At 38.5% G+C, this 24,467-nt stretch overlaps 1 protein-coding gene across 1 annotated transcript in view; it reads left to right on the top strand.

The window, feature by feature from the left end:
* The first annotated feature begins 821 nt into the window (after positions 1-821).
* Positions 822-24,467, top strand: part of LOC135464482 (angiotensin-converting enzyme-like) — a 40,232-nt gene continuing 16,586 nt past the window's right edge. The window contains exons 1-14 of the mRNA XM_064741910.1: positions 822-1,086; positions 7,947-8,108; positions 8,576-8,660; positions 9,078-9,221; positions 9,551-9,742; positions 10,465-10,559; positions 12,202-12,374; positions 13,702-13,826; positions 15,085-15,183; positions 15,700-15,844; positions 16,280-16,378; positions 16,839-16,964; positions 17,321-17,576; positions 23,935-24,147. Coding sequence (XP_064597980.1) covers positions 883-1,086; positions 7,947-8,108; positions 8,576-8,660; positions 9,078-9,221; positions 9,551-9,742; positions 10,465-10,559; positions 12,202-12,374; positions 13,702-13,826; positions 15,085-15,183; positions 15,700-15,844; positions 16,280-16,378; positions 16,839-16,964; positions 17,321-17,576; positions 23,935-24,147 — 2,118 coding nt within the window. The 5' untranslated portion in view covers positions 822-882. The remainder of the gene's footprint in view (positions 1,087-7,946; positions 8,109-8,575; positions 8,661-9,077; positions 9,222-9,550; positions 9,743-10,464; positions 10,560-12,201; positions 12,375-13,701; positions 13,827-15,084; positions 15,184-15,699; positions 15,845-16,279; positions 16,379-16,838; positions 16,965-17,320; positions 17,577-23,934; positions 24,148-24,467) is intronic.

Genomic DNA, 24,467 nt, shown 5'->3' with positions numbered 1-24,467 from the left:
GCCTTTATTTGACATTTTCATAGTTTATATGATATTTTTTTAAAACAAATATGTCCTTACATGCGGTACACCTCTTGTTGTATACTGTGTGAGCAAATAATATCTTTATTTTGCCCCTGCTGAAAGCGTTTCGCAGCCAAAAGGATTGGATAGAGGATTACTAAAGTGTTATCTATGACACAAAATAAAACTTATGTTAACCCTTGTACAGTAGTGGCACTGGTCTACCCGTGGTGAGGATTATAATACCGTGAATGTGGTATTATAATCCTCACCACAAACCATATAATAAGTACATTTTCATACAAATAATAATCTTCAGAAACATGGACTATGGCTATAGGCAATCCTCCGTCTTCACATGCGGGACACAAAATCTTAACTTAACTTTTGTCATTCACCCCATTCCTCCACACACGTATTTACAGACTATGTTCCAGGATGGTGTCCTGGGATGAATTCAACACACAGGAGAAGGCCATCAATACTATGCAACCTATATGCTGACCTGTGCATATTAACCGCAGTAAACTTGCATAGTTTCACGAATGTCAGGTAGACTGTATCAAAACATAGTCTCCATAGTTACACTGTCAAGCATATCAGGGGATAAAATACACCCTTGTAGGTATGTATAGCTCCTTCTTGTCACTTGTCGATCACGCGGTGAGGATTTACACTTGTTCACCCCATTTGTGCATAATTTTGATGAAGTGAGTATGTACACAATAGGTGCTTTGCGGTATCATATATAAAGCTACGTGCTGACTCATATATTCAGGCTGCGGGAGGTGGAGCATCTGCACATCCCGTAACACAGCCACCAGACAAACACCGTCGGGTAAGGCTCCAGTCGTACCACAGGTGTTAGCTAAGATAAGGATGAGGCAAGGTGTGTTGTTGTTGTTGTCGCTGGCTGTAGCCTGCACGCTGGCAGCAGTTCTATCGGCTAAGATAAAGGACGAGGCACAGGCTTGGGACTGGATCGAGGAATACGATGTTAAAGCACAGGAGTTCTATTATGCCAGCAGTTTGGCGGCCTGGAACTACAACACCAACTTGACGGACCACAACCAGAATTTAATGGTAATTACGTGTAAACTATATTGCACAATGGTTCACGAAGTTTTTAATACCACAAATATCTCACGTGGCTAAAGATGGAGGTATAACTCATATAACACCATTAAGACAGGCCCATGTGGATTAAGAAGAAACATTATTATCCGACATAAACGTCACCTAGAAGATTACCTATTGTTGGCCACTATTTGGTTTTCTAATAGTTATTAAATGTTCATTATATACATGTATGTATATATATTAGCAGGCTCAAATTTAACTAAAAAATTGTTCTTTCACGTTACGGAAAACTAACCCACAAATATTTATAGAAGATGTCAATTCAAATGTCATTTACTATGCGTGTAAATATGCAGAAAAACTATGCCAGTATGTTTTTAAAACAAGGAATTTGTTTTGAGATGTCAGTCATCAATACTGACTGACATCGCACAGGCATAGTTACAGCAGTAACGAACAAAACATAATTGCACGCAAACATAATAGTAGTCGTCAGCCAGTTTAATAAGCTGTGAGGAGTTTTAACTAGACGCGATCAAAGAACCCCACAAGAAAACGATTTTGTAGGAAGAAGACCTGCGACATCAAATCACCCTAAGTATAGGGTTAGGTTTTATGTACTGACAGCCACTATCATAAACAAGCACAGATTTATCATCTTGGGGCAAGAAAATAGTGAAACAGCTTTATAACTTCAGTTGGATGCCCTATGCGATTGAGTAAAACGCCTTAATGTGTTACCTCACTGGGACACGAACAAGACATGGCATTACTTGCCGCACATCCACAAGCAAAATATGCGGCACTGGGTTTAATGCTTAAATATTCCTTTAGGAAAAGAATTTATTAAATGTGACGTTAACGAGATCAGTCTTTTATACTGTATTTAACATGACTATATGTTTTACCCTAAATCTACATAGACGCTGGTACATGTGCTAGATGATACTTTTTAAACATTTACTTAAACAGTTACAATAAAACCCTAGCAGATGTATGTGGTCCAGGCGAGCATACGCTTCTGACAAAGAACATCCTGTATTCCTCTCCGCGACTCTATGGCACCTATGGAAATCGTGTAAATAGATTTAATTATGTCAAAAACTGGAACATCTGAACTCCTTACTAAGTATGCCCAGAATGTGATATGTGAGGTGCTAGAACGTACGCTGACTTGCGATGTATATTGAACACTATTGAGTATTTTGAACGCTTACAACATTCATATAAGAAAATCTGTATATGCATCAAGCGTGCTGTATTTGTTATTGAGTAAATGAAGAAGATGAAGAAAGTATTATGGAGAATAATGTACGGAAGCCGGTTTGAGTCGCGCTCAAAACAATTTTGGCGAACAAAGAAACTCTCGCTGGTTTGTCGCCGATTTTACATCAGCGGGTTCGGTGGTTTTCTTTAGACTCTACCTGGTTTATTACGCTCATGAATTCACCCGTTACTCTACAGCTAACATTTGCCTGAATGCTACCTAAACGCCAATCGTGTATAGGCCACATTCGTCTGAATGCTACCTATACGCCAATAATATATAGACAACATTTGTCTGAATGCTACCAAAACGCCAATCACCTATAGGCAACATTTGCCTGAATGCTATATAAACGCCAATAATATATAGGCAACATTAGTCTGAATTCTACCTAAAGGCCAATCATCTATTGACAACATTTGCCCGAATGCTACCTAAACGCCAATAATATATAGGCAACATTTGTCTGAATGCTACCAAAACAATATATAGGCAACATTTGTTCAAATGCAACCAAAACGCCAATCATCTATTGGCAATATTTGCCCGAATGCTACCTAAACCGCCAATAATATGTAGGCAACATTTGTCTGAATGCTACCTAAACGCCAGTCATCTATAGGCAACATTTGTCTGAATGCTACCTAAACCGCCAATAATATGTAGACAACATTTGTCTGAATGCTACCAAGACGCAAATAATATATAGACAACATTTGCCCGAATGCTACGAAAACGCCAGTCATATGTTGGCAACATTGGCCCAAATGCTGCCTAAACGCCAATAGGCAACATTTGTCTGAATGCTACCTAAACGCCAGTCATCGATAGACAATACTTGTCTGAATGCTACCTAAACGGCAGTCATCTACAGGCAACATTTGTCTGAATGCTACCAAAACAATATATAGGCAACATTTGTCCGAATGCTACCAAAACGCCAATCGTCTATTGGCAACATTTGCCCGAATGCTACCTAAACGCCAATTATATATAGGGAACGTTTGTCTGAATGCTACCTAAACGCCAGTCATCTATAGGCAACACTTGTCTGAATGCTTCCTAAACGCCAATAATATATAGGCAACATTTTTCTGAATGCTACCTAAACGCCAATCGAGTACACGGATAAATCCCTAAAATACCGTGTTCGTGAAGGTGGGCAAACGACCGTTGGTAGTTGATCGCTTTCCTCATTTCATATTATTGATGACAAGGTAGAGAGGCTGTTTTTTATTAAATGCTTCTGTTTGACAACAATCAGTTTTCGAGGTATTTCGGTTGTCCAATCCATTGCTTGTTGAACATGAGATTCCGTTTGTCAATGAAATCGGATGTTCGAATCTAGCTGTTAACGAGGGTGTTTTTTTTTTAAATGATAAGCAGCAACAGCTTTGTGAGTAATTTTTGGAGATTAAAAGCGATACATACAGGTATAAAATCCAAAAACGCTATCGTCATACGACTCCCATAGGGAAAACAGTAACGTGCATATGTGACCTTAATAATATCTTAATAATAAAACCTTTTTTTCAAAGATAAGAAGCCGGCTTAAACCTAAACGTGTTTTTATTCAAATTTCGCATACTGAACTACCATAAATTATGTATGCAGTGAAAACTTATTCTCTTATCAACGATAAAGTATTATTGTTATTACGTGAAACAAATATAGTCAATTAATAAACATGTTACCAACAAACTTCCAACAAATAGAAAGCAGCATTCATTTAGCCATTTAGTTTTAAGTTACTCTTGTAAAAAGCCTTTTATTCAGAACAGCCTAACTAACAAAATCTGGACACAATAAGCCGTTCTGTGCTCATTCTCGTTGTTCATGTACGTTCTGTTCAGTTTCCTCGTTTTGACGAAGCAAAATCCTATAACTGGGAGGATAATGATGTTAGGGTGTAGGCAAACATGAGAATAACAAAGAATTTTAACCTTTGGAACGGAAAACATAATAGCTGGCGAGTATCTGAGCTAATGTATGCCGAGTGGCGCTTTTATGAGCCCGCAGACCCTCTTAGGTGAGTTACTGCTCCAACTCTGATCACACTGCAACAAGGTTTATACACGTGACAAATCATCTACACATAGACTTAGACTATTCTCCTTTGTCTTCTCGTATAAATGACACCATATTGGCCAAGTATGTTTACTCTGATCATGTTCTTTTCTGCGTGAGCGCGCGAAATGGTACGACTGAGTGTAATATATGAGGTCTATAGAGCTATTTTATGATAAGCGCACAGGTGATATATAAGCCCATTGTTCGCAACCAACCATGGCCAGTTGTTCTACGTTCTGCGCAGATAGACGCAGGCAGATATGTTGAGCCCATGTTTAAGATAAGAAAACTGAATACTTGTAAAACCAGAATCTATAGTTAGTAAATCGGGCTTATTTCACATCTTTTAACATAATTGCAGCTACTCTGGCACCACATGAAAATAATCATAATTTTCACATCTGTCATCTTTTTTCTTTTATCCAGTTCAGTACATCTAACTTATTTCAAACCCTGCCAGATTTTTTCTGGCATTCTATTTAGCAAACCCACCTTATTTCACATAATGGCAACTTGTTTCTGACCTCCCGATGTGCAAGCCTAACATGATTTAAGATACTGACAGCTTTTTTTGGAATGCTATCCCATTTAGCAAACTTACTGCATATCTTTTAATAATTTGGCAACCCATTTATTTCAAACGTTTTAACATAATGGCAGCCTGATTTTGGTATCTGTTTGGAAAACTAAATTCAAATCATTCAACATACTGTCGATTTGTTTCTGAGACCCTAAATATTTTGAGTTATCAATGCTATAATATATGAGAGTTTATTCGTTTCTCTTGGCCAGGTGAGGGTTGTACAAGTCACAGTATGAACATAACGAAGCTATCGTTATGAGAAGTCTTATTCTGCGGCAGAAACGTTTCTTTAACTAAACATAGCTACCGAATAACATGTTTACAACGTACAACAAACAAATTATAATCGGGTTGAATTGCGTCATACAAGGCCTTGATGACGTTGGCACAAACAAAAGTATCATTATCATTTTCTGCATCGTTGTCTTTTATGTAACCAGAGGATTGGTCATCAGGCCACGTTGGCAGTTGAAACAACCAATTGAACTTTTTTATAAATCAAATCCTTCTACTTAAACAAAAGAACAACACAGTGCACATCTTTTCGTAATAGTGTGAATTTGCCCGCAGTCATCTGAGCGAACCAATGAGTCTCCGCGTTCCATTGTCTTGAAAGTATGTTTTTTATATGTAAACAGACACATATGTTTCACCAAGATGCCCTTAGCGGTTCTGGTTATCTCATTAAGACCCTGGCAGACAGTTATATCCGGTCGTATGACGGTTACAAATATGCGTGCTCAACAAGATAAAGTTTTGTCCTGACCCATATTGCAGATGACAACGTTGTCACTATTGTTTACAGGGATTAAAATTTACTATGCAAAAGATTTAAATTAAGCAACAATGAAACATGTCAGACAATCTTTGTGAAAGTAAAAACAATTTCCCCACATGTAGCATTAAATAAAATACAACTCATTATGAAAACTCGATATACAGACTGCAGGTTGTAAACTATATAATGTACAAACTACATTGGAAGACACTGCAGTGTGGGTTAATGCATCATGCATAGGAATAATGAATTCAACATACAGATGTAAGAAACTATATAAATGCTTATTAACTTTGCTGATTACACGTCACCGGTTGATGGATAGTTTTTAATTTTGAGTATGCATGTCCCCAGTTGTAGCATATGCAATGATTTCGTTCTAACTTATTGACTCTAATACTAGCGTGTAGTTTCGAATTCACAGCTGAGGCAGAAACACCTATATTTGTGTTCGGTCTGGACATTATTCCCAGACAACGAGTCTAAAATATGATTTGAAAGCCATGAGCAGTTAATTATCTCGAAGTCATTAAATACTAATGATTGCTTTTCTCTTTTATATTGTATTCCTGCATAAACTAGGATTCTGCTTGCTGATCAATCCGTTTGCATTGTTTTCATGTGATTTTTTTTATTAAAAGTGATCACAACACGGTATTTTGAGTAACTCTTGGCCGGTGACGCCTAATAAACTGCGGTTAGCACAACTGCTGTTTTCCTACATACTTCTGCTCTGCCATGATGCTAGGAGAGTTTATGTCATTCAAGCTTTCACATATAAAAATGATGGACAGTTCGAATAAAACCTTAACTGAGGTTACTATTTACATAATTGGGTTTCATGCAACTGGATCATACAATACTCGAGTTAGAAAGACCCTTCGTGGTTTACGAGTTTAGTATGCAAGTCTTCGGACGCTTATATTCAACTGTCTCATGTGACGGTGCAGTAAATGACTCACTTATATTGGGTTGACCAAGCCATTACGAAGTTTTGTCTCAGAACAGCTCAATAAGTCGCAAACGTCGATATTGTTGAGTGTTTGTTCACTTGCCCCATACTAGACAACTATTAACAGTGTACTTCTGAAGTTCGTTAAGGATTGATATATTACCAGATTATAGGGCTGTACTGAAGAGGGTCGTGTAAGATATCCTCAAACTCTTCGGGTTTTTTGCTAGGCGTTTGTTTTGTGCCACTTCGTCTGTTTACACCGTGCTGTAGCAATATAAATGCCAATCCAGGACAAAATAGGCTTGCACAATTTATCCACTCCATGCAGAGGTCAAGTTGTTACGGGCTGTAGCAAAGTTTGAGTTTACAAACATGCTGTTGTACATGGGTATTTCAGTTTTTAACCTGTTCGCCAAGATTGGAATTTGACTGATTTTGAAATATTTTATATGTGGAAACTTTGCTGAGATAAACCTCTGCCTGTTCTCCATTTTCGACAAATTGCCTTCAGCGGTAAATTTGGATTTACTGTATATGATCTGGAAAAAGAGCCTATGGTACAGCCCGCACAAGATATTTGTAAATAAGTGAAAAGAATGGCCTGAGCCAAATTATGCTTGTTTATATATTGGATTAGTTTTAACACCACGCCCAGTTTTATAAAGGTGGAGAGGTTTATGGATGGAGTAATCACTGCCTTTCTCACAACCTACGCATCCTCAACTGTCAAGGGCCTACAATGAACAATTGATGGTTTACAATGAACCTGTGCTTTAACCATGGGACACCGGGGAGACGTTCAATTATATTTGTATAAATACATATACTTTAACCAAAAATGTTTTCATTTGAACAAGCCTGCTAACATTTAAAGTATTCATTATAACTGCTGGGCACATTTAGGTTTTGGTATGCAATTACATGTAGACGCTATGAGTTCAAGCACAGCTCATGCTAGCTTCCTTTCCGGTCGTAAGTGGGAAGGTCTGTCAGCAACCTGCAGATGACCGTGGGTTCCCCCTGTTTCTGCCCGGTTCCCTCCAATCATAATACTGGCCGTCGTCGTTAAATGAAATATTCTTGAATATGCCGTAAACACCAATCAAAAGAATAAATAACAAATATTTACACGTATCGGCTAATGTTTTAATACCTCCCTTCCTGTTACATTTTCATGTATTATCTTTTCTTTTTTGTTTACTTTTGGTAGATCCAAGCCTCCTTGGCCGCCGCAGCGTTTGATAAGGAAGCTAGTTTGAATGCATCCAGGTTTGATGACAATGCTTTCACTAATACCACCCTCAAGCGTTTGTTCAGTAAAATCAAGGACATTGGTACAGCCGCCATGCGAGACCCCGACAAGCTAGAGCGGGTGGGTATATTTCCTCTATAAAACATCTTGTCTCACAAAGAAATAAGGCCTGTGGATTTTACCACCCTAAAGGGGTAATTTCCATTAAGTACAAAATTATGCATTGGGTTAATCTCTGTTATGTACAAAATGAATTTACAAAAGTTTATACCCGAAATACACGATGTATTCATGTTACGTATCAATACTGCCTATTTTTGTGGGCCTGCTATTCGTAATAAATTTGTTATAGATGCTTGTTATAGATACCGGATTATATTATATTTTGTGGTGAGCTTCCTCCGGGCTATGCTCAATTTCCTCCCACCATAATGCTGTTCGGGGTTTTGTAGCCGAAATATTCTTTAGTTCGGCCTAAACACCCATTAGATAAATAAGTGAATAAATATACTGTATTAAAGAGAAGAAGACGTATCAAAGACATTCCTGAATTTTAGTTCCGCTGTTTTATTTTTGCTTTACAACAGTTGTCAAAAGTGAACGCTGATATGGAAAACATTTACAGTACGGGAAAGGTGATGATAGATGGCAAAGAACATTCCCTTGATCCAGGTAATACCAATCAATTAATCAGTAATAAAACAAACAGTTAAACAGTGAATTAATCAATCATTCAACACATCCTCCATTTCATTTGGTAATGCACAATTCCAATCCCGAGTCATGTAGCCAATACAAAATGACCCAAGCACCAATGCCAAACCTTCGTGTTCACCTTACCGTACTATAGAAAAAGAAAAAAGAAAGGTTTTGATTTTCCAAATTGTCAAAAGACTTTGGGTAGCACGTCGTTTGGACATAAAGACAAGCAAAACGTGATTTGACTCAAACAATTAAAGTCGATATCAACAATAACTCTGAAACCAGCAAACGAACAACGAAAACACCACCAGGCTCTTTTTTATGGCAAGAAATACCTAATATACATGTATGTAATTAGGAGTGTTTATGGTGTTTTGCCCCCTTTAGAACTTACCAAGCTGCTGGCGTCATCACGTAATTACACTAAGCTCCTCATAGCATGGGTGGGGTGGAGAAACGCTACTGGAAAGAAAATGAAGAATCTGTATGAGGAATTTGTGACCCTTAGCAACGAAGCCATCAGTGATAATGGTAGGTCAGGTGACATTTCTCAAAATCAGTTTTGTTTGTTTTTATCCCTGTTCGTATTACAGCCCTTACGTTCTTTCTGGAACGCTACAAAATATAATTCATTGAAAAATAAAAGCTTGATCACCTCTGCTGCAAGAAATTTTAACTAAAGAACTTTTCTCGCTTGCTTTCGTCAAACCCTTCATATTCGTATAAAATAAAACTCTTGGAGTAAAAAAGCGTGTGATAAATGAAATCATTCATTGGGGTGTAGCACTGCTATCTAACCAAAATCAATCAACCAGTTTATAATAAAGAAAACTAACGTTTTTTTCCACTGTGATCATCAGGTTATCCGGACACGGGCGATTACTGGCGCTCCTGGTATGAGAGTCAAACATTTATACAGGATTTAGAGGAGTTGTACAAGCAACTCAGTCCTCTATACCAAAACTTACATATCTACGTTCGCCGGAAGTTGAAGGAGGTGTACGGCGCAGACAAATTCCCGTCTTCCGGTCATATCCCTGCTCATTTATTGGGTAAGCACAGCATATCATCAAAATTCAGGTAATGTTCACAAAATCTCGTAGATAAAATTTTTCTAACTTTTATCATAAATCACAATGGCATCTCGGTGAAAGTGAGGAGAAGTTTTGTTAAGAAAGTTTTGTGAATTTCAAAATAGCTCCTGTTTATTATGAAGAAAACTCCATTTCATTATTTTACGAAAAAGTTTAGTCCCCAAATATTTCAAATGCAAAATGAAAATTGAATATGCAATTAAAATTGAAATGAAAACTAGGAATGATCGTATGATTTCTTTATGCAGTATAAATATTATATTTGGATGATTTTTAGTTATACACCAGTCGAGCAGTGCGACAATCTGCAGTCACGCAACAATCCTAATGTTACGAAAATTGTTTTCTGTAATGTCAGCATCCATAACTGGTCGTCCAGGACTGGACGACCAGAATGGCTGTATGATAAATTTTATTCATTTATTTATTTATTTATTTACGGCTGTTTTGCGCCATACTCAAGAATATTTCACTTCTATACGGCGACGTCCAGCTTTATGTTAGAAGAACTCCGGGCAGAGCCCAGGGACAACCCACGATTTTCCGTAGGTTGCTGGCTGACCTAAGGCAGACCTACTTATATGAAAAGTAACGGCGCAGAAAAGCAGATAAAACGATGGAACAAACTTTCTTGCATAAGTTCATATGGTATGTTAATGAATGGCGCGTTTTAATTTTAGGAAACATGTGGGCACAGCAGTGGAATAACTTGTTGGATATAATGCAGCCATATGACAAGGAGAGCGTTGATGTGACAGACGCTATGGTGGAACAGGTAAGGGGCATGCTATTGCTTTTGCCATAAATAACCTGGCAACTGCTAACCGTAAGAATTAACCGTCCAACGGAACATTTAAACTTATTTCTCATATAATGTGTTGGATGTGATGAACATTATAAACATTTCTCTTAGAATATTTTACTTATCTCTCTTATATAAAATGAGCCGGTCCTAACATATCTCGATTAGTTCCTATGGATAAGACTTCTTGCTCGTAGCGATCTATACCGTTACCGTTTTGATGTTTTTAAACTGCACCATAATATTAACTAGATGGTCTGTTTTGTGGAATTTTCCGTGGTACTCTTTCGAACAAAAACAGTTTTGTTTTAAGGCATGTTTCTACGTAGGAGCTCCGCTGGTGTTTATAGAAGTCTTTGTGGATGTGAATCACTTGGAATTTCCCTTTTTGATGAGATTTTGGATTCCAGAAGATGTATTTGATTTAATATTTTAAGAAAGTATTTGATATCTGGAAAACATGCTTGAATGAGACGACTACTATATTAAACAATACGTGTACATATATACGATCCATGGGTTGCATTACTTATTCGTATAGCAATCGTCAACTATACGAGATATTATGGGTCACAAATTGCAGATAAATTTCCAAAACAACGTTTAACGCAAGCCACCATCGACGATGTAAGAAACTCTACACATGTACATACGTAAAGATACCTGAACGAAGTAATGTAAAGAGGAACAGTCCACAATTTTCATTACTGCCGGACATATGTCATATAATTTAATCAGTATCCAAATCATACACCATGCTATAGTTGATCAGTTGGGGTTGATCAAGAAACATGTATCTCAGGTGAGTTTTGATTGCAGCTGTTCCTATATCTAACGTGTCGATTTTAGTCAACTCCATTGCCCACTGAACATATGGATGAATATAACATAGGTGTATTTTTGATGAAAACACATGAATTTCTCTGCATAAAGAATGCAACTAGCCACCATCCTGCACTTTAAAACTTACTTTCAGTATTTTGAATACCCTTTCTTTGTCATCTGAATCGACTCACAACGACATACTGTGTTCCGTTTCCACTGTACAGATCTTTGTTGCTGTTATCTTTATCAGTAATAGAAATTATTATATGTACTAATTATTTCTATGTAAGTCCTTAACCCTTTTGTATCCTAGATTAGGCCAGGCAGAGTTGTTTATGCTTTACTTATAACATATCTCAAGCGAATTTCTTTCAACATCTTCCGCACAATGCGGTTCACTTTGCCTGTTTGTTTGGGCCGCAACGGCAAATTCAAGGAACACTCTCCGTCCAAACCTTGTAATACTGGACCACACCTTTTTGTGCAGAGATAATTTAACCCATCATTTCTAATAACACTCTGCTTTTCATATCTGTTTATGTGGGAGTTGTTTAGGTCCCAACCTTAATTTCGCTGGATTTTTTCTGTATAATGATTTTTTGTTTTTCTCTGAACATTTGTATATCTGGAATGTTTATTTTTCAATATGCTCACAATTTTTTTTCTATAATATATTTCATAAATTGCCTTACCACAATCATGTACCTCTTTTCTTGTATGCATGGTATAAACTGTATGTACCCCAGTCTTCGTGCCATCTTACATAAATGACTGGGATATTTGAATTTAGGGTTACGACGCCTTGAGGATGTTCAATGTGTCTGAGGAGTTTTTCACCTCGCTGGGACTGATCCCAATGCCTCAGAAGTTCTGGGACCATTCTATGCTCGAGAAACCAACAGACGGCCGTGAAGTTGTCTGTCACGCCTCGGCCTGGGACTTTTACAACCAGCAGGACTTCAGGTGGGCGCTAGCGGATAACAACGCCTCATTGAACAACTCTACACTGGAAAATAATCTGATAATTTAAACAGGAAGGCTGTTGTCTAACCGATGCTAGAGGGTATATTCTGTTTTCTTTTATCATAATATAATATTGCGTCATATTCAACCTAACGCCATGTTAGTCCAAAGGACACTTCATGTTCCACTAAAAGAATATGTGATATATATATATATATATATATATATATATATATATATATATATATATATATATGTAACATATGTCAAGCTGACAGAACATATTGTAACATCACACAGACAACAGACTTTCTATTAAATTTAAAGGATTTTTTTGGAGAGTAGTTCATTGGTTTTGAAGGCACATTGTCTTAGCAACGAAAACATTGAATACATGTATCTTCTACGCAATGCTACAGGTATTTATTTATTTGATTGGTGATTTACGCCGTACTCAATAATATTTCACTTATGCGACGGCGGCCAGCATTATGGTGGGAGGAAACCGGGCAGAGCCCGGGGGAAACTCACGACTGGTTGATGGAAGACCTTCCCACGTACGGGAATGCTACATGAAGATTCTTCCTTAATGAAGATGTAGGGTAAAATGATGAACACTCAGTCCTAACATATGAGTGTCAGTAAAACCATATTATAGCAAACGCGATAAAGTGAAAGTACAAAAGTATAAACACAAAGACCAGGTTATTTTCATAAAATTTTATTCCAAATAAAAAAATTCTTTATACCGCCTTGTGGACGCAAAATTCGTGTTCCATCTAACGGCTGTTACTTCTTCATATTCATGGTGTATGGTATACTTGTGAAAAGACCATTATGAATTGATTACTTATGTGATCTGAGAACTTATATTTAAGAGAATATAGACGATGTGATGTAAGTGTCATTCAATGGGCCGGTTTAAACATCTCCCGAAGTTATTTTCATCTATGTCTTTTTAGAACTTTTTAAGTGCTACAAAAAGCATGTATAACAGGGTAAAATACAGTAGTATTTTCAGACCTAGAGATGTGACGTCACATTACTTCCTTCATAAGAATTTCCCCTATTTATACACAGAACAGTTTGGAAACAGATATTTTTGTGTAATGAAATCTAATTAAATAGGGTCTAATTAGGGTAATTTTTTATGAATAAATTTACCTTGTAAACTTTTTTGTAAAACAAAAACAAAAATGATTTAAACCATTTTGGGGCACAATCGCCTATTGCCTTTTCTTTGAGGCATGCATTATTTTTCACTTTTGTGGACAACCTATACGATTTATAAGGGACAATGTAGAATGGAATAATGAGATGTTTACAGGATAAAGCAGTGTACAGTGGTGACGATGGACCAGCTGATCACTGTCCACCACGAGATGGGACATGTGGAGTATTATCTACAGTACAAGCACCTACCGACGCCATTCCGCCGTGGAGCCAACCCAGGTAACCGTGCATGGTTATGACATATGGGGCATTACGAGGGAGGGAGCGGCAGACTGTGCATTGTTGGTGCTCATATATCTATACATATGCACACGCTCCCCAATTAACACTGCCGCTTGTTTTGTCGCAGAATTAAACAGTGCACTAAGGTGACAATGGAGGACTTGATCACGGTCCATCATGAAATGGGTCATGTGGAATACTTTCTGCAGTACGCTCACCATCCAGTGGTATTCCGGGAAGGGGCGAACCCAGGTAATGAGCGATCACTGCCTCATAACATCTACAGTGATATGCCCAACCTAGAGCGTCAGTCTGTGTAGTTTTTTATTGTGTACCATGTTCATTTCAGCCGTGAATATGATAATAGTGATACTGTGGAAAGGTTAGACAAGGGCCTCCGTGGCCGAGGGGAATAGCACGCCAGGGTGGCGCAATGGCCCAGGAGCTTCACACTGTGAGTTGAAGTCCAGCTCATGGTGGCTTCCTCCCACCATATTGTTGGCCGCCGTGGTACAAAGTGAAATATTCTTGAGTACAGCGTGAAAAACCAATCAAATAAATAAACAAATAAATAAATAAAAAAATAAAGTTTAGGCATGTTATTTAAAAACATTGTTGTTATCCCAGGTTAACTTGTGCACAAAATACAACCAAAATCCCCGTATAACGTTTCCTTATAGTAGTTGACAGACAAGTAAACGTTGGTAAGATATAACCTTTTTTTCAGCTGCTGTAACCACATAAACATAAAAACTTATTCTATCTATTTGTATTCCCGAATAATGTTAACAGTTAAAGTCAAAATATACCCACTTCATTGGTTAGTATTACCTCTTCAGTCTAGTAATGATCCGTTAACCAACATCAGCATTATTACGGAGGTACACTCACTTCCGGTTGATGTGGAGATACAAGCACTCCCAGTACGTCAGGTAACGGTCACATGTTTAGTGCAGCTAAGTGCAGCGGTTTTCAAGTAGTGAGGTTAAAATAAAACAGTGACATCACTTTGTGCTTTGACATTGTAACTACTTGCCTGTCAGATACCCTCAAATTTTCAAAATTTGCGCGCATCACAACGCCCAGCGGCACTATACATTTTTTTAGTTAATTGCCATTTTAGAATACTCCCACAAATAATAAATTTTAGGGATAAGTCTTAGCCTGACATAAAGCATCGACGTCACGCCACAAAGTCATATCACTGGCGCACGTGATACATATAGAAAAGCCTGGTGTAATTGTGTTATTTCAGGTTTTCACGAGGCTGTGGGAGATGTGCTGGCCCTGTCAGTCAGCACCCCGAAACACCTGAAGGAGATTGGCTTACTGGACAACGTAACAGAGGATGAAGGTTAGGAACATTACATTACAATATACAATGCTACCATTCTTTGTTCATTTTTATTTTTTACGAATAATAAGTACGTCAAATAGTCTGTTAATCGCCTGACCCCCATGGACAGAGAAGACATTTTCCGTTTCTGAACATGTATTTCTCGGTAGTAAGGTGTAATGGAAAGATGTGCTTTATCGAATTGTAATGAAAACCGTTAGAGTAACGGTTACAAAGATAGCGAATCTCGGGCATTCAGATATTACTGAAAGGTAGGTCATTAAATGTACGGCAGTTATGTTCCTTGGATCGGACCCTCACTCTGTGTAAAAGGTTAGGTAAGATACAAAAATCGCTGGTATGTTTAACCTTTCATACAAGATAACAAGGTGCCGCAGGAATCACATGTTGCCCGGATGTAGGTGAATACTGAGCGTAATGTTACTCGATGCTTGCGTACTTTAGGTGGACACAGAGAGACAGCTGTAGAGTCTACTTGTGAAAATAAATTCATCTACATGATGTTTGTTATAGAAAGCGATATAAACTTCCTGCTGAGCATGGCTCTTGAGAAGATTGCCTTCCTACCTTTCGGCTACCTGATGGATCAGTGGCGCTGGTCGGTATTCAGTGGTGCTACACCATCTGCTAGCTACAACCAGAAATGGTGGGAACTCAGGTACGACTCAACGGCTATGAAACTACCGGCTGAATGAATGAATATGACTGAACGCCACGTCGGAAATATTTCAGCAATATCGTGGCCGCCATGTTACTGAAAACACACCTGAAATAAACAATACCGGTACATACTGATGATATATTGATCAAATATGATGCTATTGATGATGTGAGAAAAATAACGTGACAAAATCTGGAGGATTATATATATATATATATATATATATATATATATATATATATATATATATATATATATATATATATATATATATATATATATATATATATATATACTATGCATCATTAGATATATGTGTTATCAGGAAATTGAATTAAAGCATTTCTTAAGAAATTGTAGAAATTGTATATGGAGATAATCCAATTCATTTTCCATAACTAATCCATCGTAATTTTGACATTGTTCCTATAGGTGTAAATACCAGGGCGTTTCTCCCCCGATACAACGGACAGAAGACGATTTTGACCCAGGTGCCAAGTTCCATATCCCTGGAAATACACCATATATTAGGTGAGATGTGACATTACATCTAGATTTAGATCTCAAATCTACTTCACATTGTCAGAGTATTATTGTATTCAAAAACGTTAATAAATTATGTACATTTTAGGCTGGAAACTATGTGTGCTCCATTACACAACTTGTCGAAACAACTTTCTTACAGGGTTTTTTAAGATAATGGCTCACGAATGCAACTTTCTTAAAAAAGATTTTCGTGTCTGTGTTATATCGGATAGTTACTTCTTCCAGCTTTCAGGTTTGTTTGCTGCGAAAATATCAGAACTGTGATGAGAGGCGGTAACTATTTTCTTTCAGAGCCTGCTTTGTTTCCGAAAGTGCCTTCACAATGTTGCATAAATCTTCGATATTTAGGCCTCTGGCAAAACTTAACAATAAAATTAACCATCCAGTGTTGAATTCAGTACTCAACTGAACAGGGTTATTATCTTCACGTTGTTTACATCCACAGATATTTCGTGAGTTTTGTCATACAGTTCCAGTTCCACAAAGCTCTGTGTGAAGAGGCCGGGCAAGGGTCTGTACCGCTGCACGAATGTGACATCTACAGGTCAAAGGAAGCCGGAAATAAACTGGCGTAAGTTGAAGAAGAGTCCGTAATATCGTATCAGATTTCATGACATGACGGTATTTGCAAAAAGAAAGATATTTGGCAAAATCATGCTACAGTAAGGGTTGATCTAGACACTACTATATCAGTGTCTGACGTTCCGTTTTCCGGCTTCAGCTAAAATTTACCATGAAAGATTCATTTCCCTACATACTTTCCTCATGTACTCATAGTTATATTATTTAGTTAAGAAATTGTTCGGATAAGTGAGCAGGTCCTATATTTCATGTAAGTGGTGTGACAAGAATTCCGATATATTTATAATAGTTTGACAAGCGTTTAGAAGTGCTTAAAGTAAATAAAAGTATTCACGTTGGTTTCAGGCAAGTACTAAGCTTGGGATCTTCTAAGCCTTGGCCAGATGCAATGGAAATGATGACCGGAAGTCGAAAAATGAATGCGCAGCCATTGATGGACTATTTCCAGCCACTGACAGACTGGCTGAAAGCGGAGAATGAGAAAGCTGGCGATAAGAAGGGCTGGGACGAAAAGTGCCCGGATCTCACTCGAGCCTCATCCACATCTGTGTCAGTGTCCACAGCTATACTCTTGGGCTGTCTTCTTGTCATCAGGATGACAGTGGGACTTTGAGTTCCAGTGAGTGCCACGACTATGCTGGAAGGTGTCCACCGTAAGCCCTCGCATGTCCCTCATGTGTCTGCGATACTTTGACCATATACATTGCATAATTTTCATTTAATAATAAAGTCAAGTAATTCTTCAAAATTCAAACATATAGACGCGATCTGATAAAATTCCTTCGCTCAAAGCTCCTGGAAATTTTCCATATCGCCTACCTTTGATATATAACAGTACAATATTTTTATACGATAGTTTAATTACAAGAGGGTTGTTATAGTATTGGCTTTGATTAATACCAATCAAGGAAAAATATGCAAAGTTAAAAACGATAGCTTAATGACGGCGATCTCATTTACCTGAGTAGCTTCGTAACTGTCATGGACCATAGGTGATTTTTGTAATACAATGTCGATCGGTTACAAAGTACTTAAAAAACCGTATATTTTGTAAATAATTCTGATCTGTTTGTATAGACTTATTATAGGAAAATAATTATAAATTGATTTAGATCCAGTGCTGATCTACTATCATAAGTATAATTTATTGCACAGTGAAGTTAGGTAAATGTTACCCTTTTCATCTTTCACCAGAGCAATATCACTGTACAATATTTTATTCATTATTTACAATGACAGCTTTGTCAGAATAATATGAATAAGGTGTGGATCAAAGAATGAAGTTTAATATCACATATAACACTGCGTGGAATATAACTTGATTTCTGAAGAAAATACAGCTGTGAGCTACATATTCATGATGATAAATATATTATTTTAGCCGAATTTACATGTACGTTATGTCATCGCTAAAACTGCCTGTGGTAGTGTACACCATTTCAAACAGCTTATACCATGACACAGTGTATCAGCGAGATGAAATGGTGCCATATTATCACGGGAACTGCTTGACAATCCAAGGTTTACATCTATTAACAAAGGAATATCAATCTAGAAATGTTCAGCTCATGCTGGCTTCCTCTCCCGATGTAAGTGGGAAGGTCTGTCAACAACCTGCGGATGGTCTTGGGTTTTCCCTGGGCTCTGCCCGGTTTCCTCCCACCATAATGCTGGCCGCCGTCCTATAAGTGAAATATTCTTGAGTACGGCGTAAAACACCAAATAAATAAATAAAACAATGAAACAAGGAAATAAATAAATCTAGAAATACTGATTGCAGAGAGGCAAAGGTTTATTGTATACACGTGGGAGTGCAATACTTGACCGTTAGGCTACATACAACAATACAACGGAGACGTCTGGCGGTACCGCGCGGTCTGAGTGGAACTTGTGTAGGAAGAGTCTATACCAGACTGAGGAGGGGTATACGGATACCAATAGCGTTATCTTGTTACGCAGTCACCCGTTATCAAATATTTGAGTCCTCTCAAATAGAACATTTGTAAACTTCAACTGGTAAGACGCTAATGTCAACTAAGGAACCAAAGAACTAAGTTTAAGACAAACCAAAAGTGTGATAATGTCATTTCAATAAAAACGATGTATGAATGTGTACCACTTACCACACAAGTAACGGTAATAAGCAAAGAGGATGGTAAGAATTAACAACATTAACACTGAGGAAGAAGATCGAGATTTCGTTCAAATAATGCGGATTCAGCGCTATAATAAAAATTAAAAACAGTTCACAAAGCACGTTTCGTGACTTCACAAGCCTTCCCGATTGTGTCTTCTGATCTGCAGTAGATACTGAGTTTGCTGTTGTTGTTTTTATCGATGGCGACAGAGAATGTTTGATCCTCGTACATAGCGTCGATACTGCCTTCTCCATTCTGTTGTTCACCCGGCGATTTCTTACCAGTGTCCGAGTTCTGTGTTGTGCCTCGTCCGTCTTCCGGACCATCTGAGGTTTCCAGTAGGAAACAGTTCTTCTAAACTTTCTCAGCGGAGGTCATTCCTGAACATCTCTACATATGGAAAACAGCATCGTATAAGCCTGTTTGGTGTGTATCCATTGGAGGTATGGAATGTACTTCTGCACAGACTGTGGTCCGGGTTTTGGTGATATGGAATAGCTTGCGTATATCCTGGAAAAGTGCCGCTTCAAAATTGCTCCCCGTGGATCTTTAACGGAACACCAAAAATGGTAAAGAACACATTCACAAGTGTCTCGGCAGCTTTCGAGTGGTGGCCAGGGATTGGGTAGACCTCCATCCATTTTGTGAACTGATCTACAGCAGCTAGCACGTACTTATTTCCAAAGTTAGATTCTGGGAAGGGAACAGGAATGTCGATGTGAAGTCGGTTCAAATCAGCACTACAATAAAACATTTGTGGTGCTTGACGTCTTGGAATTCTTTTCCGGTGAGCCACACTGTCTAACAAAAAGTGTAAAAACTTGTTCTTCACCTTTTAAAGTGTACTGGATACACCCTGATACACCCTAGAGTATGGTGGGCAGTGAAACACTTCAGTGATGGTGGGCCTCAAGACATTAGGATCCATCGGCTACAGTGACCGTTTATTCTATCTGTATTCAATTCACTCATCAAACAAGACGCCGTTCTCAATATAGTTGCGGAATGTAACTCTCACATCAAGCAACACGAAGTGTTGGGAGAGTTGCGGGGAGAAACTGCTCCTAATGTGTCGGATCGACGGTAAGCCACCTTTATCGCATCTTCACAGTTGCATTAAATCTTCCCAATCGTAATTCGATGTCAACCGAGTGGTCCCCATAATCATAAACCTCTTCTGGGCCTCGCAGAACCCAAAAAACGATCCATGACAACCCCACAAATTCACAAAATAAATACATTTTCGAAACTATGCTGACTGTGGCCGTAAGCCGTCTGCCACCATTTTGATCAATTGCGAGAACGAACGATTAGCGCCATCTGACGTCATGGGAGGGAACCAGCCAAATGGGCGACTGGACTGCCTAGTGTTACTATGTGATTGCTATAGGTATTATCTCCCTTCAATGGTCATATTTTTGTCCATCACGTGATTGTATGTACGACTGTCAGAACGAGATGGCGACCACAGTGGGTGTAGCCTCGCAAATGTATTTATTTTGTGAATTTGTGCGGTTGTCATCGATCGCTTTTGGTTGGGGAGGTTCAGGAGTGATTAGCTGATTATAGGGACAACTCGACACATTAGAATCAGTTTCTCCTCGTAACTCTCCCCACACTTCTGAAAGTTACATCCCGCAACTATTCTCAATCTCCTTGTTCAACCAAGCAGAGCCTTCTATTGCGATGTTGTCTTTGCCTGGAAATTCTCAACACCCATTAATATACAGAGCTCAAGTCTGTATCACCCAACAGCGCCTGTTCAATTTCGCTCCGTGTATAACCTTGAATCCAATTAGCTACAGGAACATCATGCCTGTTTGCTTCTGCTCTGGGAACAGAAACAGGCACAATGTCGTCAACTCGAGTGTCAGAAGTGCCAGTAGTATTATGCAAGCTCCTCGGGCCATCGCGCAAATTGACTTAAGGGCACCTTAAATTCAAAAAGCCAAAAACGGAACTTCCTTCCAAGTAAGGAAGAGTTTGAAATCACTCGTAAAGGCAACCACCTCCAACAGTGTAATGGGTCATTTCCAAGCAAGAAAGCATCGCACAGACACATAAGAAGCTCGTGCCTGTAAACAACCCGTTAGACGGTCACCACTGGGCTTTCAAAGGGAGGAGGAAGGTCATTTAAGAAAATTGCTAAATGCCGGCGTCAATGTGCCGTCTAAATCCGAATGGGCCTACTCCGTGGTTTTTGTTCGCACGAAGGATGGAGGTGTGAGATGGTGAATGAATTATCGAAAAGTCAACGATCTAATGGTAAAGGATACATATCTGTTGCCCAAGATAGATGAGTGCTTAGATTCACTTAGTGGGTCAACCTTGCTTTCGACTAGACCTGATGTGTGCGTAGCACCAAATCGACGTTGACGAGCGAGACAAGCAGAAGACAGTTTTCATAACGAAATTTAGCCTGTCTGAGTATACCCGCATGCCATTTGGTTTGTGTTATGGACCTGGAACCTATCAAAGGGCAAGTGGTTTTTAAGGGCTTCCAGTGGGACATCTTCTTGAGTTACCATGATGATGTGATAATCAGCAGAGAGAATTTAAACGAACATCTTGCTCACTCAGGATTGTCTGAGGGGAACTCGAGGTCTATGGTTTAAAACTGAAAACTTTAAAATGACATCGCTTCTTAACGATCCGTAGATGTTAAAAATACGCAACGGCGAAAGGGAGATAGTTTTGTAATTCTTATTTATTTGGCCGTCGAAAAAAAGGAGAATAAAAAACTATTCTGCTAACTCGGGGAAAGTATTTAATAAACCAATCAAAATGCTAATATTTGAAATAATAGTTTCTCATTGGTCACTTAGTCGTACTTTGAGAAGTACTTTGTCCGGAGTTAGCTGATTTAGTTTCTTTATTCTCCATTTTTCGACGGCCAAAAAAAAGAGAGAGAATGTATTAATTAAAATTTTTTACGTGATCCAATCAGAAGTGGCGTTATTTATAATGCAGCATGCCCATTGGTTCACTATTTTGGAGGAAAGTACTTTACCCCGAGTTGGCTGATTTATCCCCGTGTTAATTAGCCAGTGGCATGACCGCTTGCTTCCGGACCCAGAGCAGCTTTCATACTGCATCATTGTTGATATACGTCCTTGTTAGATAGATTCTACTATCAGAGATAAGCTTATTTATATGTATTTTGACTCAGGTCTAACGTAAATATAATGACAAGGTCAGCTAGGTAGGCCTTAGGATGTAGATACGCATGATAGAAAAAGAGAGGCATAAATGTATAATTAAGGAAATATAGCATATTCAGAACGACTAAATAATGTTTGTGGGTTGTCATTACCGAATGAATATGAATAACAAGATTATGGGAGTTGATCGGACCATATGATAGGACACTGTATTCTGATTACATGAAGCACTCACACACAGTTGTTGGCGAGTCTCTCAGTCAAGGGGAGATAATCGTTACACGGGTATTACGGACTTACGACCCCTAGCGGTGTTTTGTGATAGATTGGCTAAGTAGGGGACAATTCTTCTAACTCGGGGTAAAGTATTTTCCTCTGACTTAGTGAACTAATGGGCACGCTACATTCTAAATAACTCCACTTCTGACCAGATCACTAACACGGAGGAAAGTATTACTTTCCCCCGTGAAAAAATATTAGTTAATAAATTCTCTTTTTTCGACGGCCAAAAAACAAGAATTATTACAACTGTATCCCTTCCGCGGTTCAGTATAAAAACGACCAAAAAAGGGTTAAATTTGTGTAGCGCGAGAGACAGATTATGTATCTTGAGTCCCTGTGTTACGATGGATATCACTCTCGTCTGTTAATTTTCAGAATCACGAGCCTCTGGAGAGTTAAAAGACTTAAGTGACATCCATCATTATACAGGTCCTCTTGTACAACCAGTATATATCATTGGTGAAGCTGTGTATCATGAGTTACTTAGGGTATAACACACAGTAACTGCACTGACTGATTGATGTTTAATGGTGTGCCTAACAATTTTACACCATAACGGCAGTCAGATTTGTGGGAAACTAGATTGTCCGGAATAAACCGCTGATCTACTTGACAAACATCCTGACTTAAAGTCGTAGCCTAAGCGGCTACATTTTGATTAGAGCAAGCGACATCATTTGACAAGGGCCTGATGCTTGCATCGAGGTCTTTATTACACATGGAGAAACATTCCGTACAGCAGGTCAAACATACTGTCATTGCATCAGATAAGATGACTCAATACTCGACAAGTTCCCATTCGGGATTATTTACACGAAACGTCCTGAATCCATTTCTTCGTAACTGTCAAGCTTTGAAAATGACGCAGTCTTAATGCTGTGGATAGACATAGACCGATATTTACGAGGAAAGTTCTAGAAAACTACTTGGTACATTTAAGAAGTCTTATGATAGCTGGTTCGACGTGATATTTTATACCAAACATGTTCAACATTAAAGATGTTATATATCCTTCAGAATGTGGGTCACGTTGTTGTCTCAGTGGGCGTTTGACACAGTTATGGGTCCAGCCATCCTGGTGTATATACAGCCTGGTTCGGTCTTAACCTATTGACTGCTTGTGTAAGTACATTAGTAAACTGGACACCGTGTATGTAAGCAAATTATTAGTGCAGGTGTGATAAATAGTTGTTAGCATTTTACATTTATATCATTGCGAAGCAGAGGATTTGCACATCTGATATTAGGTTAAGTGAAGGTGTCATATGGTCCTATATCGCGTGTTATCGCCGTCAATTCGCTCTTTGCTCTTCTCGACGGGCTCGAGAGAGGTGGCCGTATAAGCGAGTGTAATTTCACAGTTCTTTGACAACCGACTGACAGTGAGGTAAGAATGGAGTGCCCCTGGGTAATTTTGTTCCTCGGGCTCTGTACCCTCATATCTGCAGATTCCTCTCTTATTGAGGATGAGGCCCAGGCGGAGAGATATGCGGAGGAATACAACGTTTTGGCGGAAGTGGCCACCAATGAGAACGTGCTGGCTTCCTGGGCATACAACACTGACCTGACCCCGGAGAACGAACAGGCACAGGTAAGTTTAATATATATATATATATATAGATTTCTGAACAAAAATCTTTCGCTAAATATCCGACTCGTACCTGTGGTATTCATACTGTTAAAATCATCATTAAAATCATCAAAGTTTGAAAAAGTTCAAATGCGATCAGAGTTATTTTAGGAAATATATTTCCGATTTTGAGCGGTGAAAAGTGCACAGATAAAGCTAGTATATTGTGAACTGCAATAATTTGGACTATTCAAAAAAATTCTAATTGCATTTGCGCTGGCCTTTTTGGCCAAAATTCTCCAGTATTTCCGTTTTAGTGCCTACTTGATCTGTGGCAGACA

Source organism: Liolophura sinensis, chromosome 1, assembly GCF_032854445.1.
Source record: "Liolophura sinensis isolate JHLJ2023 chromosome 1, CUHK_Ljap_v2, whole genome shotgun sequence".
Lineage (NCBI taxonomy): Eukaryota > Metazoa > Mollusca > Polyplacophora > Chitonida > Chitonidae > Liolophura > Liolophura sinensis.
Note: the sequence above shows the minus strand (reverse complement) of the source record. Positions and strands in the feature narration are given on the sequence as shown.